Source organism: Haliotis asinina, chromosome 2 (assembly GCF_037392515.1).
Source record: "Haliotis asinina isolate JCU_RB_2024 chromosome 2, JCU_Hal_asi_v2, whole genome shotgun sequence".
Lineage (NCBI taxonomy): Eukaryota > Metazoa > Mollusca > Gastropoda > Lepetellida > Haliotidae > Haliotis > Haliotis asinina.
Window position 1 is genome coordinate 63,969,381 of NC_090281.1, and position 21,055 is coordinate 63,990,435.

The 21,055-nt window shown below is 40.0% G+C and overlaps 1 protein-coding gene across 1 annotated transcript; it reads left to right on the plus strand.

Moving 5' to 3' along the window:
- The first annotated feature begins 460 nt into the window (after positions 1-460).
- Positions 461-20,955, plus strand: LOC137274132 (cubilin-like). Its single transcript, XM_067807145.1, has 23 exons — positions 461-897; positions 2,444-2,522; positions 3,710-3,843; positions 4,360-4,509; positions 4,923-5,004; positions 5,896-6,038; positions 6,217-6,354; positions 7,258-7,324; positions 7,985-8,106; positions 8,915-9,058; positions 10,387-10,471; positions 10,770-10,891; positions 11,760-11,903; positions 13,072-13,159; positions 14,169-14,290; positions 14,564-14,701; positions 15,101-15,212; positions 15,439-15,560; positions 15,900-16,067; positions 16,862-16,937; positions 18,207-18,331; positions 19,014-19,181; positions 19,470-20,955. The coding sequence occupies exons 1-23, from the start codon at positions 831-833 to the stop codon at positions 19,874-19,876; spliced, it is 3,003 nt and encodes a 1,000-aa protein (XP_067663246.1). The 5' UTR covers positions 461-830; the 3' UTR covers positions 19,877-20,955.
- The last annotated feature ends 100 nt before the right edge of the window (positions 20,956-21,055 follow it).

Consider the following 21,055-nt stretch of genomic DNA (forward strand, 5'->3'; position numbering starts at 1 on the left):
ATACAGTTTGAACATGATTGGAAAACAACAAAGACATCTTATGTTGGACGAGGTTGTATGTTTAGTCCAGATCCTTTTATATTTCTTATCCGAAAAACAGCGAGACCCTTGTTGTAAAGTTATATATTTTTCAGGAAAGATCAAACATATAGTTATATAGTTATGGAAGAACGTTATGATGTAAACTGAAAATCGTCGTATAAAATATACCATTTGTTAACCTACAGATTCATCACCATTCTTTTGTACAGAGCAGTAGTGTGCACACTTTCAAAATATGCCGAGTACCGACATGGATCTTAAAATATTACATTATAAAGTGATCAATATCCGATCTAAATCAAATGAATGTATGGTAACATTTTTTTGCTATGAACATAATCTAACAATGATACAAACAAACATGCCAGTCATTTTGTTGGACTCAGACGCCCAGAGTTATGTCCCTTAGCTTACATTTATTCGTCGTTGGGTTGGCAAACACGGTTCGTCCGAATGGTTTTCATTCTTTATTTACAACCTGCGTCGCTTTCAACCCAGATTAAGCTGACACTCCACGGTCTGACCTAATTGTTATTCGCCAACCTGAATCACGCCAGCTTGCGTATATACTGTGTCACAGTTCCCTGAGCATGTGTGTTGACTTAAATGGCGCTTATCAGCCTGAACTGAGCGTCCTGTACAGCACACCCGGACGAGGTGAGGACTCACGCAAACAAGGATGTACCCTGATGCCGACATACAGTGGAGAATACCTCTCCCAGCTCACTGACTTTGCCATGTCAGCGTTGTAACTGTAAGCTAGTGACAGTGGACAATAGCTTGAAATAATGGGCATATGTGTTCTTCTCCATGGAGTGTGTGTTGTACTGTTGGGAGCATTAATCACTAGTTCAGGTGGGTATTGATCGTAGTATCACGAGTCGTCGTCCATTCGGACCTGGATATGGAAGTGATTCTGAAATATCAAACGACCTAGTTCGGACTATGTTTATGTTTTGTCAGGCACTATATCGACCGACGGTACATTCAGAAATCAATAAAGCAACACAAACACCTGTTCATGAAGGCTGAATGCATAGAAGATACTATTTGCTACCAGTTATTCTTGAAGTAAAGTAAAAGTCCAATGGCAAACATTGTGTTAAATGGTATGAGGATAAACACTGTTTGTGTGATGAAGGTGTGTGTTCTGCTTATCGCGCAAACAAAATGATGGATGAAGGTTTGGGTAATGTTTACACGCTGGTGAAAGACACTGTGAATATACCACAGGACTCACTCACATTCGATGGCAGAAAACACGTTTGACTCATTACAGCCTCCGTAGGAACACATTTTGAAAAATAGGATGTGTCTTTTTCTAATCTACCTGATACTCGTTACATTGATTGTTCATTTTTAAGGGCACGAACCGTTTTCGTGAAGGCTGTGTCCTGACTAGTTGGTGTTTTCTCTATTACATTTGTGAAATGGATAGCAACGGTTATATTTACATTTGTAGCGAGCATAGCAACGGTGTTTTTATCTTAGACATGTGTATTCAAGTCCTCTGTCAGCATCCTGGTTTACGACACTTTTAACATCAGTACCGCAGTATCTGGGCATTACAATAATTATAATAGATAAATATTATGATCAGATTATGTTTGATATATCTACGTCAGTTGTAAATGACGTTGTTAAGAACACCTATGTTAGTTAGGCATCAGGGCTTTTGTCAGCCTTATGAAAAGACGAAACAGCTTATTTCTGGCTTCGTTCCAAACGCCGCATGTCAACAGCTGACAAATAATAAGTTCATCTAGACACCAAGACAAATTCTAAAACTATTACGGTACATTCCTAACTGGCTAGATTCTTTCAGGGCACATCGACCGTTATAATACGACATTATGTCAGCATGTTGCACAAAGGCGACATTACAAATCCGAAAAATTGGGCAAGTCTGGCCTGTTATTAGAAAGTAAAATATGAGATTAACAGATAAAAATAATGGTCGGCTATACGTAAATCAGTGACTAAGCGAGTTTACTTTTACGCCGCACTCCGCTTTATGGCGGCGGTATGCAAATGATCGAGTCTGCACCAGACAACCCAGTGATCAACAGCATGAGCGTCGATCTGCTCAGTTGGAAACTGATGACATGTGTCAACCGTCTTTATAAATCAGATATGTAATTATGTTATTACACTGATTGCTTTTAGGACAGCTCCCTGCTTTTGAATGCGCCAATTAGTATCATATCAAATACACTGATACTATTATTGATAGAATGTTCGAATCGGATGTGAAAGGAGAAGATGAAGAAGATGGTCAGCCTGTTCTATAAATCTCATGACTAATATGTTTTTCTAAGAAGATTTAAGACGATGCGGGGCTTCTATTTTGGGCATAATTTCTTCCCTATACATGCATATACATTGAGTATGTTCATTACAGATGCATGCAACATGACGCTGTATGCTCAGAGGGAACCGCTGAACTTCACATCTCCAAACTACCCTCACAACTACAGAAAGTATGTACATTGATTTATATTCTTTGTTCTATCTGTTTGAGACTAATTCCTTTTGAGTGAGTAGCAATTTGGTTGTGGTTGATTCATGACGTCATCGTCGATGTGTGGCTTATGATGTTAATCACTGGATTGTCTGGTCCAGACGCGATTATTTACTGCTCGTCACCATATAGCTGGAATATTGCTACATACGGTGTTAAGCTACAAGCAAACAAACCCAGTGAATACTTCGGGTTCCAGATTACTAATAACCCAAGGGAAACGATTCTGTACAATAATTTCATCCTTACCTCCCAGGGATGTCTGCATCCCACCCCTATCTCACAATGATCTGTGAGATATATTTACGGCCACACTAACATCTGCCCTACTGGGTACTCATGCACTGCTGGCGATATCTGATGTTTGTAAGGATGTCACCTGACATGTCCATGCATATCCAGAAACTGAATCTGAGATCAAATGAAAACACATTACATGTACTCATTTTCTGCGTTACAGAAACGTGATCACTGTCAGAGCCAGTGTCAGATTAGAAATTCGTCTACTTCTTAAAAGTCGTTCAAATACTGGCTCCCGGACATGCGGAATAGCTGCATGTTGACAAGACTGGTCAGCAAAGTATATCTGCTCGCGTCAACAACTGATCCTTGGGTTCAATTGCTGACTGGCTTCGGTTTTCGGTTTCCAATTATTTGATCCTGGGATTTCCTTGCCCTAGGGCGTTCTGTGTTTGGCCAAACATTTGTGTCTGCAGCTTTAGTTAAGCAAGCGTGACATGCAACTACCTCAAGACTAGTTCTAGCAGCTGCAAAAACGCCACTAACCCTTTGGTTACATGTACATACGTTTCACGCTCGGCATTAGCTGTGCGATCACACAAACAAAGCTGTTCCTCAAAGTAGAGATTTGATTTGATGACATTTCACTGGTTGCTCTCCTTGCAATGTCTAGGTACGCTCGAGCATGAGGTTATAGTTCATCATTCGTCCCAGGCCGATATCCTAACCTCAGATAAAAACAAAATGTTTCATGATCAGCCACCCTTTGGAGAGTATTAAGTATAATCATATTAAAATAGATAAAATTATTGATTTTGCTTCTAACACACACACACATACACGTGCGTGCGCGCGCGAGTGTGTGTGTGTGTGAGAGTGTGTGTATACGTATACTTTTGTCAACAGCAATGACTATTGTTACTGGAACATCTACCCCCAAACAACCGGCTATAGAGTTGTACTCGACATGGTGTACAGCAATATCGCTGGCTCATCGTATTCCTGCTTGGACAGTCTGACCCTGAACATGAAATATTCTGGTAAGTTATAAACGTTTTTCACTGTAAATTTTAATTCAGACTTACACCGCATCTGTTCATGTAGCTTCCTGCACCAGCACTATTTCCTATATGGCTGTTACTCTGCTTAGACATGTTCCGTATACTACATCTATAAACAATAAACAAGTATATTCGTATGCGGGTAGTCTTACATACTTTTTTTTCAGGAGGTTTTGGAGAGGCATATAGATGTCGGTATTCAAATAAGAGACAACATATTATGACTGTCAACTTCTTTTTTATTGTATGCACAACGTGTCTGAACATTTCCTTGCCCTACACTCTGAAAAACGTTGTGCATACAATAAAGAAGGTGACACCCCCAATAGTTTATCAAATAACATTTTTTCATGTGACCTTTTTCTGTTGGATCTTTCCCAACTGCAGCAAACCAAGAACGATGGAAAATAGAAATCTGAGTGGCCAAATATAGTCAAATATACTGAAAAATGATAAAAATAATATTTTTACACAATAGTTGTGTTTGTTTGGCAGGGGACTGGAGGACTGACAGTTCTCACAAGATATGTGGTAAAGCGAGAAAAAGTATTTCTGCTCCCCGCGGTCAATACTTTTACGTTGTTTTCAAGACGGATAACAGCATCACTGAAAGCGGTTTTCTTATTCGATTTTACGAAAGTGAAGGTAAATGTGAGAATAATAATACAGCTCCGTATCACTATACCTTGCTTCAACAATCAGTATTTCATTCCGGTATATGTTGTGTTACTTAAATGAAAATATAAAATTTAAATGGTCCTCCTTCATATGTGTTGGCAGTACTAATAACATTCGTAAAGAATCCGTACTTTTCTCAGTGAGTTGAAAATGAAAACTGGGTGAACGGTGTTCCATTGAAAACGTGATGACATCATCATACTTTTCAGTTTTGGGACATATTTACTATTAATTATTCCATTGACGTTTGTACGGCCGTGTAGCTGAAATATAGCTAAGAGTGACCTTAAACAACAACCAAAATGATATTGGTCAAATGAATATACAACTGTCGCGATACAGTTTGTGTCAAATAGGCAATATTCTGAACTTCTTGACAGGGGGAACCGAAATGAAGCGACTGGAGGCGACAGTAGCGAGTAAAACATTCATCAGTCCCGGGTACCCCAATGCGTACTACCCGTAAGTTGTTGTTGTTTTTCCATTTAACATGTTTCAAACAAGTGTTATGGTGAGAATACCTTTGAATATACTTAACTGTTACCCATGTTAAAAGTAACTGATTGTATGGAACACATGTGATGCATGATTTATCCCTGCTAGAATCATTAGCGTAAGTTGTAAAAACAATGTATTCAAAATTCAGTATATGAGCATTCGTGTCCTGATTTTTAGAATGACCTTTCATCGGCTCTGGGAAAGGAAAATGTTTTCAGCTTGTTTGTTGTAAAATATCCACAGTTATGACAACAGTAGAAGCACGCTATACAGTTATCATTTACAGGACTTTCCACTAATTTATCACTTGTATATGGTTGAGAGTTGTAAGAATAAATAAGTAGATACTTCACGTTATTATCTACTAATCGCTGTTGTAAGTACCTAACTATCTGAACCGATATTAACACTCACACACTAAATACGGTGACAGTCTGGTAATACTTAACTTAATATGTCATAATTCCAGTTAATTAATCATGATAAATCGAACTTGCGCGTACGTTTAATGATCATGAGAGGGACAAGAAAAATCGTTTAAGAAAATTTCGTGAGACAATTTGTACATTTCTAATACCATCCTTACTTGATGCTTAATTAACGATATAAACAACCACTGGAAATTTGTAGATTACTTTAGAAGCAAAATGTATGTGACTACAATGAGGTCTAATGATTGCTTTATTTTAAGCAAGCCAAAACGAATTCCTTTTTGTGAGTGTGTATTGTGTCTTTACATAGGTTAGTGTGGTATGGTCATAACTTGTTCACTGGACTTAGAATTGTGATTTTGCTATTCGACAGAATTTATCAAAGCACTGAAAGCAGATTCTGAATAAGGTATCTGTTTTTCAGAACGCAGACACATGAGTGGACGATTACGACAGAACAACAAAATCAGATTGTTTTCCTGGAAACCATTGATGCTGTGTTTCAGAACCCCTCTTCTGGGGGAATTTGTTACGGCGATTACGTCAACGTATATAACGGCCAAACTCGTGAGTTCCATTGTCAATCCATTACGTGAAATATACGTCAATGCTACACTTGTAAATCAAACATGTAGCTTTATGGGAATGCCAATGTACGGATATGAGCAAGTGTACATAGCCGACCATTAAAGGAACAAGACGGGTTGGTTTATTAATTTGCAATGGTTGTAATGATCACTTCTAGGTTCGGATCTCCTTGGAACGTTCTGTGGGACAGATAAGCCCGTTTTTATCAGCAGTGTTGCGTCAATGCGGATTTTCTTCCACACGGATAACACAAACAACTACAAAGGATTTCAAATGAGATACAGAGCAGTTCCAGGTTTGTATGCTTTGTGTGATGACTCATGTTTGCTTTTGATCCCACATTTGTGAGGTTACTTCAAAACCGCGTCGCTTTATCACTAAATCGTTCGCAGAATATATATATATATATATATATATTGTTGATCTTTAAGATCACAGCGGCGTATTAATTCATTGGTGACGTTGGAGATTTCCGTTCTTCCAAATGTTTAGACCATATTTGTAGCTGGTGATCTAGATAACATCTCAACCGCAACACGTCCTCCTTGTCAATAAAATTCCAGCAGGAAAGTAATCCGTCATATTCTGATCATAATTCCTCATCTTGGATGTTGCAGTTTGTAACATTAATAATGAAATACATAAGGTATAATCTCAAAAAGCGTGTTAATCCGTGTGGCAGAGACACAGTTAGACTATTGACGTAACTGCGTAAGGGCAGTGGAGTTGCCTAGTTGTTAAAGTTTTCGCTTGTCATGCTGAAGATACGGGTTCGATTAACCACATGGGCACTATGGGGTCTCTGCTCGTGTTAAAGACACTTTTAAGTGGTTCGAATGTGACGCCATCTTGATGACATGTTTGATTCGTTAACTGTATGTGACCTTGAACTCTTTTGTGCCGTAAATGACATCGCTGGTGTGTGATGCATGTGTTTTCAGCTGTTGTTTTAATCGTGTTAATGTCAGATTATTCGCTTCTGTTTCTCATGCCGACTTACCTGTCATGCCCTTACCTCGCAATACCTAAGGCGCAAATATTCCGTCTCCTTTGCTTTCCCAACCTAAAAGCACCCACGAAAAGAACCGCAAATCTAAACAAGAGATCTGTGGTAAGTTTCTTACCGAACAGTGATTCCTTTTACCCAATGACAATACTGGCGGAGTTAACATTTACTTACTGTTGTCTTTATTATTAGCAACGATGTGCAAAGTGACGCTGACGGCAGCACAGTACTCGCTGAAGATTGTCTCTACCGGCAAAAGGTAACGTTAGTCCTTTACATTGTGATAAATCTTATATTGCATGCAGTAAATACGTTATCTTATCATACATATTTGGGTTTCTGTTTAGCGCTATTGTCCATCAGATCTACGAGCACGGTCAAAGCGCTTTTTTCCTCGATCACTGGATGTCAATCTCAACACCCTGGGGACTGTACACCTCATGCAGCCACTAGGCGCACCAACTACCTGTTCACAGCTGCGTGGACTGGTACATACAGTTATAGTACTTTCTCCAAGTTCACTGTACGTTGCTGTACCCGCAACTAGGTGTTTGCACGTTTTCCTGTGGTCACAAAATGGTCATATGCCTTTCTTGGGTTCATTAAAGTGCTCAAATTTGAGTCTGCTCACAAACTTGACTAAAATACATTATGACCTCACTTGATAAACAGGAAGTGATATACCTGACCCCGTGGTAACACCGGGTTAAATATTGGGGTTCGTTTCACAGAGTGACATTGGTGCTACGGCTGTTATTTCTCAGTAATGTACAGTTACAACAGTCTTAATGTTGAGAACGCATTGTGGGACGATGTCTGGGTTTAAAGACACATGTTTGAAACCGATAACAGTACAGTTATAAAATATAAAATGTATATTGTTATCTTTTATTATATTACTCTTCTGCATCTTTCTCAGTTGGAAATGTGAGTGGTACATCAAATCCCCTGCATCACGCGGACGAGTTGGCATCCAACTACTTGCGTCAGATATGGATCAGTCTCCCAATGGAACCTGTGCAGAGCTGTACATATATGATGGTATGTTCTTTTACGCTCCCAACGATGTTACAGGCACTAAGTCTCTTATTCATATCAGTCATATCTTAAATGTTGAGCGTAATGGCATTTCATCAATATATACTCAGGGGGAAAAAGTCAGGGACCTACCCGAAAATCAATATTTTAGCATCTTTATCCATGTTATATTGAAATACTGAATTTTGTGGTTGTTCCTAACGTTTGTATTTGAGTTTAGACCATGTGTATGTTCGGTGGAGAGAGGTCGAATGCTGATGATCTGTCTTACTTCTGACAAACTGACTGTAGGTGGAGGTTGCAGTCACAAATCTGCTTGAACGTTATAGCAGTGTGCACCACACACGGCGCCAAAAGCATTCAATTTGGGAAATAGACAGTCGGGATTGTCTCAGACGACTGCAGCCGAGGTTTTTTGAAACTGCTAGCACACACAGACAATGATCTGTTCACCTTATTGATTTGTCTCTCGCTGCTTAGTCGTTTGAAAAATAAACCTGCAAATTGATACCTTTTCCTGTTCATCGATGTCTGTGTGTTTGCATCCTAATAAACGTGCGACGCCTAAAGTGATGATTTTATTTGCTGCTTGCGGTGATTACTAGTGTATGTTTAGCTTTTTTCATCTCACATGAACCTGCATATGTTCCACGTTGATCACCAACGTTATCTTAAGTCAACCTACGTCTTCACCGTTTGAGAGTGACAAGAATTACCCCCCCCCCCACACACACACACACACAATCATTATGGATTACGCATGTGTCAAGTTTCTTATTTTGTTGAGCATTTTATTCTGATGTATTTGCAGGGAGAAGCACCGATGAGTCGGACCTGATTGGGAGATGGTGTGGTTCATCTGACGGGCAATATACGAGTAGGAGTAACTCTATGACGGTCCTTCTGCGGTCAGGTGACCAGAGACCTGTGAGGATATCCTACAAAGAAATACAATGTACGTATCATTAGCACTTGAGCGGGGTCCGATAAACAATTCCCGAATTCATACATGTATATCCTCGAAACACATATTTTGTGTGTGTAACTGCTTGACAACCTTACCAGAATCTGTCCTCACACTTAATCATCCAGATAACTCTCTATTAAGTATAAACACCACATATATCGTATGACGCTGTAAGAGTCACCTGCTCCCAATGTTCCGCTTCTTGTCCTTGCTCTTGGAGTAAAGATATCCATCCAGAACTGCTTAGGGCTCCTTTCTGTAAAATACCATATTCTGATTTCCTTAACAAGGTACAATCGAACGATACTGGAGATGCTTCGATCTTTTAACAGTTATAAGGTAGTTTAAGGAAAACATGAGCCAGCCACATGACGGTGGCGTTGAGCTCAGACAAGGCTTTTAGATCAGTGACTGTTGTCTAATCACCATAAACTTCTGTATTTTCTTTCTGCGTATTGGGATTCCGGGTCATGTGAGTGAAGCGATCGTTGATCCTGCTGTAGTACTATCAAACACTACCGATGGTGATGACGTCACAGTAAACACCAGGTTGTTCAGACACAGAATGAACAAGTGATGGTCATCATGTAGAGTAGTCAGTCCTGGGTTTTCTTGTTCATGGACTGTAGGATGTCTTGTATCGCCGAACGTTCGGACAGTGTCACTGTTCGAAGCTCCCGTCTGTGACTTTCCAAAGGCGTGTGCCTTTAACAGGTGTATCACAAACAAAATCAGTCGGCTGCTGCGTTATGAACAGCTGTTTCATTTCGTATGTTTGAGATAAAAAACAACATGATTTTCATGATATCCCAGCACGCTTAACACAGATAATGGTGTCCGTGGCGGTTTGGCTTAACTTACACAATGTTTTTGTGACCTTTCGAAATATGTATACTGCTTCAAAATAATCTCCCAAAAAGTCGTATGTATTTTCTTTTGTATGCCAGTATACATGTCGATAAACCCATTTACCATCAGTTTATTACAGGTATTCTGTATCTAAACAGGTGCATTGTTTGTGTACTCAAGGTTATATATAGCTGAGAATGTGCTTTGTTGCTAATAATGGTAGATTTTAAGCCTCATTATTTCTACACTACTTTTGGTGTTGTAGAAAAACATGTTTCCACTAGAAGGAGAACCCGGTAGGAATATTTTTGAAACAACCCTTGATTATCGTCAACAGGCGGCAAACCGGATGAGGAGGTTGGGCTTGCTGACTTGGTTGATGCGTGTTATATACCTAGAATGAGGCTATTAATGTCGTTAAAACCCGGTGTCAGAAGAAGCTTCATGTACATATCTATATTTTCAAGCTGTTTGCGGAAGTACAAGTCTGACGGCTTCGAGCTTCAGAGACAACTATCTGACATCACCTGGCTATCCAGACAGTTACCCCAAGTAAGCAGACTAAAACGAGAATTGCATGTCTCAAGAAAGCGTCCATTGTAAATTTTGCTGTTGTTCTCATTCATTATGCAAATCCTCACACCGTTATGCTAGTATTTGGAGTTAAATTGCATAAACAAATTGTTTGGGGCTATTTTTTAAAGTTTCTTCTTAGTTGTTTTTACTAAACCAAAGGGTAAACACTAACAACCCATCATGAAGGATAAATTTGTATCAAGTAGTAACATGAATACATTCAATATTATTCGATATGACAATGAATACTAATATGTTGCTGTCTTCGTTATAGTGACTTGTACTGTGTTTGGGAGATCTATGGTCCATCTGGAAGACAAATTAAAGTTGAAGTTATGGACATTGCACTTGAATCGAATGGCTTCTGTCAAATGGATTACCTAGTGTTCCAAGACGGTAAGTGTAGCTCACACACCAGTCGCATTTGTCCTTCAGATCAAATACATTCCTATGGTACTGTGCTTAACAGTTTCTACTGTAACGTTAGTGACATAATGTGAGGCCTCTAATATGTTGTTTCGAAAATACGTCAATGACGTTGGTATATTTTCATGATGAATTTAAAAAAAACAAACTTTTTCGAGATAAATGGGTCTCCAAAAATTAATTGGACAATAACAATCTAGTTTATGCTTTTTGAGTATATCCTAATCCTTGTAAAGGTACGAGGTCGAGAAACATGTGTTGGAAACTTGTGACGACACCGGGTGTTCGGGTAGGCATATCATGCCGTATCGGTAGCACCCACCGTTCCCATTGCCCTGTGGATGTAGCAGTCTGGTGCATCTTCCCAGCAGTACTTTTGCGATATATCGGTAGTAATGCAAATGGCGATGCTAGTAAACAAGGTGATGCAATTGGCCAATGAAGAGAACGTGTTGTTTTCATCCGAACATAATAGCGGCTCAAACACATTGTACAGCGATCATTCTCCTCTGGATGCGCTTCAAATAACGGTGATCCAGTTTACCAATGATCAAGATGCGTCCCAAGGCCGAGGCAGGATCCACTGATGGAGGATCGGTTGAAGCGTTCTCCCGTCACGCCGACACCCGGGTTCGTTTCCCATCATGGTTACAATGTGTGAAACCCATTTTTGGTGCTTCTCGACTTGTAATTGCTGGGTCATTGCTAAAGGCGGCGCAAAACCATACTCACTCTTTGGTTTGACGGCACAAGCGTGCTTCGCCCTGCCACAAAGAAGAGCTCAACATTATTGATGATAAAAGCTTTGTTTAAACACCAACATTTCTTTCAAATGCAGGTACTGGTTCTAATGCTGACATCATCACCCGGATATGTGGTCCAGGAAGTGATGATATATACAGCTCCGACAATCAAATGCGAATTACTTTTCAATCAGATCTAGGCATCTCACTCAGAGGATTTCGCTTGAAGTACTCAGCCGGTATGTATTTGTATATATACTGGGCGAAACACAAAAAAGGAGCACCACTTCATGCTGAGTTTTTTTTCTTTATTCTCAGATTTCCTCCATAGCGCTTTTCAAAGCTGTTGGTGAAAACTGGAAAATATTAATACTTGAATTTTACTGTGTGCGTCTATTGGTTTCTCTCAGTATATATTCATATATCAGAGTGATAAGGCAGCTGGTGTTGTAACCTTACAGTTTAGTGTTGTAAACTGACCACCCGTACTCTGGAAGTCGCGGTGGCTGAGCGGGCTAGGCGGCCGACTTTGTGTGCTGGCGATTAGGTGCCTGACTCTGAGGGTGCGGGTTCGAATGCAGGATGGGACTCAACCGAAAAAAAGTACTAGAATTTGTACTTTACTAAGAAAGTGAAATCCCAAATATGACATATGTTGCACCCGTACTCTGTTTTGTGTGATTATCTGAGACGATACTTACCAAAGTACACGTACGTCATGTTGAAGATACATACGTCAGTACATTTACGTGATGTTGATGTAATAAATATCATAGTACTTTCTTCTTTATACTGGCGTAATGTTGGAAATAAATAATCAAGCATATTTACATAATACTGAAGATACATACATCAGTTCACAAGCATCGTGCTAAAGATACATGCCTCAGTACACAAACATCGTGCTAAAGACACATGCCTCAGTACACAAACATCGTGCTAAAGATACATACATCAGTACACAAGCATCGTGCTAAAGATACATGCCTCAGTACACAAACATCGTGCTAAAGACACTTGCCTCAGTACACAAACATCGTGCTAAAGATACATGCCTCAGTACACAAACATCGTGCTAAAGTTACATGCCTCAGTACACAAACATCGTGCTAATGATACATGCCTCAGTACACAAACATCGTGCTAATGATACATGCCTCAGTACCCAAACATCGTGCTAAAGATACATGCCTCAGTACACAAACATCGTGCTAATGTTAGATGCCTCAGTACGTCGTATTGTAGACAACTCAATGTCGAAAATCTTAAAAAGCTTGGCTAAGCAAAATGCAAATTATATTTTCAAAAGGATACATTCACAAATAATGTTTCCTTCCCATCAACGCCCTAGAATTTTACAATTTGTTTGTTCTTTAATTTAAATGTATTAATTTGTTTTGACCACAGTGGGGTCTGCCTGTGGAAATATGCGCCTCACCGCCCACACCTGGCGCCAATATCTGACATCCCCCGGTTACCCATCACAGTACCTTAAGTGAGTACGACACTGGACATTAGATTCAAATGAGACATTCACTGAAAAGCTCCGAGTACCATGTTTACCCAATGTCGAATAGAAGCATGTAATTATATTCCAGAACGTATAAAAATGTTACATATCATCCAACAAATCAGGTCTTTCTAATATTGTTCGTTCTTAAATATTTCAATTTGTTTGGTTCTGAGTGTTCTGGGGTATTAAGTCAGTGGACCCGTTAGGTTTAGAACTGATCTCCAGGAACCCATTTTTATCGTACGAGGTGACTAACGAGATCGAGTGATCAGGCTTGCTGACCTGGTTGGCACATATGATCGGTTCCCATTTACATTGCTGAGTGCGGCACAAAAACTAAACTCACTCACTCTTTATATAAGATTATCAAATTGCGCAGATGGATGCTCATGATGTTGACCACTGGATTGTCTGGTTCAGACTCGGATATTTACAGACCGCCGTCATATAGCTGGGATATTGCTGAGTGCGGCGTAAAGCTAAACTCACTCACTCATTAGGTCAGTGTAAATGTTCAACCGTTACGTTATTTACTACCTGTGCTGTTAAAGGCTTACTACACTTTCTCTCTCATGTACCTCAAACCAGTACAGTGGAATTCCCCCCAAATTAATAATTTGTGATAATTTGTAAAGTTCAAGGTTACATAATTGAAACGAAGGGTCCACTGTGAATAAGTTTTCATGGGTTTGAGATTTTGTTTGAAGCAATGGGTTTATTCGGTTCATTACACATACCTGTCCCATGAACCGGCATGTTTTCTTTATCTTCCAATATGTTCACCAAAAAAAAATTTTTTGATCAATTTAGTTATAACTTCGTCGCAAGTATTAATTTCAATTTCTTGTCTGGAATATAATACATATTTTCTATAGAGCTGATTCTCAAGAATGGACGCTTTCAGACTCAGTTTATCCTTCATCATTATTACTCAATCTGTTGTGACATGATTACTAACGAAATGGTTGCATGAAGTTTTGTTTCATTGCAGTGGGTTGGACTGCCAGTGGAAGATTGTTGCAGATTATGGATACAGTGTCAAAATTGACATGATGTATATTGACATGGAGTCTTCAGATATGTGCACGAGGGATTACCTGCTCTTTAGTGACGGTAGGTACATTGTAGTTTAAAGGCATGTTTATTCATCAAAATATGTAACTTCGTGTAGGTTCAACGTGACCTAATGTTCTCAATGACGCCAGCAAGATTGAATGAGGTGTCTTCTACGGCGCACTAAGCAGTATACCCGCTATATGGCTGCGGTCTGTAAATAATCAAGTCTGAAGCATCCGGTGCATCAACAAAATGATCATGATCAACAAAGCAACTTGCAAAGCCATATTGTTTTTCTTTTTAAAGGTGACCGCTATTTGTACATTGCAGGGGCTCGAAATACCACAATAGGTAAAGTTTGTCGGTCTTCGACTATGGACATCTTCAGCACCAGCAACAGTATGTTCATCACATTCCATACCGACAGCTCCGTCACTGGCCGTGGATTCAGTCTGCAGTACTCTTCAGGTAAAATACACATACATAGGGAACAAACGATATGCATTGTTATGTTCAGGTGAGGGGAGGTGAAATAGACAGACGATGAACTAGCGTGAAGTTCATGATTAAGTTACTTGTGATGTACATGCTCGTATGTGTCCGGAATGTGCTGAGTTTACAACTCCTTATCGGTGTCGGTTTGTCGAGAGTTTGCCTACTTCGACCATTCCAGTTGTTGTTCCACCCCCTCTAGTCACTACACTGTTGAGGGCGTGCATTGAAACATCATTTGTTGACCCGATCCACCACCGACCTCCCGTGTCTCCCCCCCCCCCCCCCCCCACCTCCTCCCTATCCCCTACACATACCACGGACGAATAGTAACAGAATGAATTTACCTTATGAAATTACTGCTGTTGTTTCAAGTAACTGCAGCGTCAACAGATCCCAGCCGCCGATGTGGACGGACTGAACTTACGGCCTATACAACCAGGGATGTGTACCTGACCTCCCCGGGATACCCGTCACTTTATGCAAAGTAAGTTAGCATGTGTAATGCATTACCCAGGAAATGTTTTAAGTGCCTTGATATCGTTATTCGTGATTGGCATTACAATCAGTTGTCATGTTATTTCGCTTATTCGGTGGCGCGATGGCACCATTCACCTGATGAAGGAGCAAGCATGCTTTCCAAAATATAAAGGACTTGCCACCCATTATTCTTGCTTTTCTTTAACGTTCATACTCGAATTATTCTGTTTCAGCAACTTAGAATGTATTTGGACCATTTCCGCGCCCCTGGGAAATATAATAAGGGTCGAAATTGTGAACATTCAAATGGAAACGTCAACAGGTTGTGCGAGTGACTATCTTCTATTCAGGGACGGTCAGTACCATAAAGAGACACGCCTTTCTGCATGCATGCATTAATATTACGGCGATTGTTATATAGGGAGGTCCCTATACAGCTGGTATTCGTTCTTAAGTATATACATGGTATCGTAACTTTGATATAGAAACAACACTAATTTTGTTTTCAATGGTTTTATATAATTAACAGTTCGCCGATCTGTCCACTGAACCTAATGATTCAAATTTGTGTTTTTATCAATTAGATATAACTTGTTTAAACATTAATCTACATTAATTACATACTACGTATATCGAATATGTTTGATTCGTAAATTAGTGTGGTAAAATGGCAACGTGGATATAATCATTTTAGGTGTATCAGCTGATGGGGAGCAGTTGGAAAAGCTCTGTAATGCATCATCTAGGTACATCTTCAGTAGCGGCATCAGCATGACCATCACCTTCCATACGGACGGTTCGACGGTATCGAGGGGATTTAAAGTGAAGTTCACCGCAGGGAAATTCTCCACAGCAACAAGAGGTATACCGCCGATATATGTTTTGGTGGAACATATCGCCACATGTCCTTTATGAGGAATGTGCATGTTGGTGTATGGAATACAATAAAGCCACGATTCATTAAGCTAAAATTCATTCCTACAAGGCTCGTGGGATGATAGTCATGTGGTTCGCCCATTCGGAAAACCAGAGTCGCGGCCTTATCATATATACAGCATTATTTAAAGGACGAAACAAGCATGATTGTAATCCTGTCAATCTTAAGATTCCAATGAAATGAAAATGCACACAGTGGCACAGTTAAACCATGTTAACGCCGCTTTTAACAATGTTCCTGCAATACTACGGCGGTGTACACCAGAAATGGGCTTCACACATTGTACCCATGTGGAGAACAAAATCCGGTTCGTCAGCGTGTCCAGCTAACGCTTTAACCACTAAGCTATATCTTCAGGGTACAACACAATGGCATCAACCACTTTCCCCTAATTTAGGCGGATTTACATCCGATTCCAAATAGCAGGTACATATATAATATACATATATATAATCTGTATATGTGTGTTTGCGTTTGGCATTGATAGCGTCACATATAATGGGTTGGTATTTAACGTGACGTAACACTCAACAGGATTCCACCTATATGGCGGCGATCTGTAACTAATCAAGCCTGGATCAGACGATCCAGTGACTAAACGCCCACATATAGCGACAGAGGACATGCAAAAGAGAACAATATCTTTAGAAAACAAGGAGAACGTATTCCACATCATCAAAGAGTTAAACTGTGTACATTCTTCTGGTATTTTTTTTCAGACTGTGGGGGTGACAAAGACGTAACGTATTTGGAAGCCAGTATAGACTCCCCTAAATATCCCCTGAACTATCCAAAGTAAGTTTACCTCCAGCATACTTGCAAACACATTTTTAGTTATGTCACACACACAGAGTAGGGGATCATTACCCTATAAGACCATATTGACAGTCAAAACTATAGGATATCCACTGGTCATGAGTGGGACATGGGTTGATATACTTTGTTGGTTTTTTGTTATGTTCCCTGAGCCCAGGGATGGAAAAGGACCAGCGAACAACGCATTATCTTACCGCACAGCTCAATGTTAATTCTGAGCTGTTTATGGCTCGAGAATCGGATCAGAAGTACCAGAGTTAGGCAATTAGCCAACACTAGACTTTCTAGAAGAGCAAGCTTAACGTTAACTCCCTTCCATCGGTTTGCATTCTCAAGGCATCGGTACATCATACTAGTCGTTCAAGATAAAGAAATGCATGCGCAGAACACGAAGAACAAAATAAATTCCCCATAGAAAATGTAGTATTACTCGCTTGTAAGCTTGCACTTTGAAAATAGTAGAAAAGCGCACACCCACTCAGAAAAGGACACTGATGTGTGAGATTAGAGAACACTGCTTGATCAACATGGTCAGGTGTTCATCTAACTACTAACACCGAATTATTTTCATGGTTATGAATTTCGAAGCATTACCATTCTTGTATGTGGGTATTTACATGGCGCTATAGTCCACCCCACATACATGCTCAATGCGCTTCTTAGATATGCCAATCTCAGTGACACATAATACTATCAATCTCAACTCACTTGGGACCATACGCTCCTTGCAGCCACTACACGCAACACGTTAATGTGGCTTTCCCAGCCTTACGAGGTACCCATTGGCAGATTGGTAGACTGGGACACATAGTCACAGTCACTGTACTTAGTCGACGGTTTACTGCACATTGCTATACCCGCAACTAGGTGGTTGCATGTCACCATCTGGTCACCATCTGGTCATATACCTTTAGGTACACAGGGTTGTGTATTGTACACTAAGGATTGTGACAACACTGAGAGTACCTGCACACAAAGTTAAAATATTTCTTATTTAATTTCTATTTATCACATTCACAATACACAAATGCATGCTTGCTTGGCACAAAAGCAATATTTGGATCTCGTTATCCATACACAGGCATGGCTCTGTCTGAAATAGTAGGCACACACTTATGGATGAATGAGAAATACCGAAACATACCCGCCTCATCAACACATTCGGAGCTATTTATGACTAATTTTCCAAATGTATGAATTATCGTCTCTGAGCAAGTTTCAGAGATCTTGTTTATCACACTGTTTCAGCGAGGCGGAATGCACGTGGAAAATCTTTTCGTCTCTAGAGGGTCATGTGATCCATACCAGAGTATCCTATTTCGAACTTGAATTGGACCCCAGTTGCACCATGGATTATGTACAGATTTATGATGGTAATTATGTTTGACATCAGGCTCAACGAATATGTTCATTTTCATATATTTTTGACAGTGAGGTGCATCTTATATGAACTTATGACCACGCATAATTTCTAAATCACATTTTCTGTTGAAATATAACACATTATTTACATATATAATAAAACCTCCTACATTTATATTTCTGTTTTTCGAAAATTGTCTTCAGCAAAATAGGCGTCAGCATACGAATTTCAAGAATTACGTATGTTGCCGTTGGGTAACGTAAATCACCTCTGGCGTCGTTGTCACGAGCACACCATACTTTACATCGTCAATTGTTTTGATGGAGGGTAGATGGGGTATCCTAATGGTTAAAGCGTTCGCTCGTAACGCTGAAGATCCGGGTTCTATTCCCCACATGGGTACAATGTGTGAAGCCAGTATCCGGTGTCCCCGGCCGTGGTATTGCAGGAACGTTGCTCAAAGCGGCGTAAAACGTAACTCATTCACTAGGTTTGAAGAGTCTTTACCATTCGAGCACAGTGGGTAATGTAGCAAGGCAGGAAAAATAAAGATGTAATGTGTTTGGACCTTATGTTGCTCACATTTTCAAAATAACATTTATGGATGCATAGGACTTAAAACATGAATAGGCAGCATTTTGTGTTCCAAAGTTTAGACTCATGAATGTTTTTCTGTCATCCCCTTGAACCAGGCCCGGATCGATCCGCTGTGTCTCTCGGCCGGTGGTGTGGCAGGAAGGGACCGACAGTGGAGAGTTCTGGGCAGGCTGTGTGCGTTGTGTTTCGATCGGATCTTTCAGTCTCCTTCACTGGATTTTCATTGTCCTTTTCTGCTGGCACACCACTACCTAAGAGTAAATGTATGTAAAGTCTTGCTTTTCTCCTAAGTGTATATCAACATTTCTCAAATCCAGAAAAAGCTCACTTTGAAATGCATTGTCGTCTTTAGTTGGATATGAACAAAATCCTTTCAAATTCATTAATTATTCAGACGCTATATTCAAATGATACTCGGATATTCAACAGAACAACTGCCGTTTTAACTGTTGTGTAGGCATAATACAGGTGTAATCGATTTATACTTCATAAAAATGTATCAAAATATCACACCATTCATATCATTCATGAAATTCAAACTTCCGTTTCAGATTCGTTCGACCCCAGTCTTGTGGGTTTAGTTGGTGGGACAATTGCAGTTGTCGTGGTCGTGTCTATACTAGTGGTTTGTTGTGTGTGGTGCCGGAGAAAGAAGCCCCCTCCCAACAACCAGCTACAAAGGAACTTGGTGGTTACCATGACAAATAACACTTCCCACGATACCGTCACCAACAACATTTACTCTATCGCATTTTCCAACCAACCTTCTGTGCCTGTGGATGAACCAGCTGTGCCTACATCACCTCCATCTTATGATGATGTCGTTAAAAATGACCCCCCGTCGTACTTCGAAGTGGTGGCACAGTTAGACTCGCAACCCGTTGTGACGTCATGCTCTGGTGGCGCGTCTGCAAATCAAGGGGCAGATAGTCCGACATTCCGTAGCTCAGAAGTTTAGAGCTACGACATCCTGTTGCGTGTATGATTTGTGAAATTGACGTGGAAGAGACACGCGAAGATGTGATAACCTTGAAACGACGTATGTGCCAGTGCTTTAACTTCAGCTGAAAATACAGTGATATTTACATAGCTGATTAGTACTTGTGGTGCTGCAGTGTGCATGCTCTGATCTACAAAGACATCACCTGAGAAATAGTCCGCGGGGTTTACGATTTATAGACGACCAGCAAATAACGTCATCATCTTGATTAGTGGGATATTCAGTCAGTTGAGCAGTATTGCAAGTCCTGAAAACAGCACATGCAAACCTGTTTTCACCTGATGGGTTAATAATTCTTATCAGACTTCAGCAACAGACATGGAAATGAAAAATATTCGCATTCGTCTTGGGATGATCAAAGACGATGGTACTTCTTATTTATCTCTCTGGATTGTCCAGCTTTTGAAAAGTAACTATGCCTGTTTTCAGACCTCAAATGGTTACGTTCCCTGTGCGTCAGATCAATACACACCTGGAAGTCTAAACCACATAACTTGCGTAAGAACCTGTGAACCTAGGAAAACATAGTCATAACATTAGGTAATCGACTTTGTTATTCATCCTTTGAACATATCACCATTCATTAAATAAATCGCATACTGCCGGAACTATTTGCACTCTGACCATGTGCATACATATTTACACATTGTTACTTTGATCACTCGTGTTCTGTTGGTTCTTGAAAGCTAATATCTCTGTTGTTCTCGGAGTTTGAAACACCATTACATTATACCATAAGACCACAATGAACTGATGTGCTAGTCCGCTGACCTCTATGACCAAACCTCCTTTGTAAAGGGAGATACCTCTGACCCAGTAATAGGACACAATACTAAATGCGATCAACATGTTCGCAGTGACAGTATTTATATACAAATAAACATCAGAATGGTGCTATTTCACACGATGATTTTACCAGTCTACAATTCAACAAGAATACACCTCAAATCCGAAGATGGTCGAAGTTGGAAAACAAAAGATATTTCTTGTGATTACAAGCATGTAGGGTCTGCAGTAATAAAAATACATTGGCTCCATACTATTTTCTGATTTATTTTTCCACTTCTTTCTTTTTGGTGGTTGGCAGATTTTCAAGGCATGTTTTCTTGGAAATGTAGCATTAGAAATTCAAGTTTC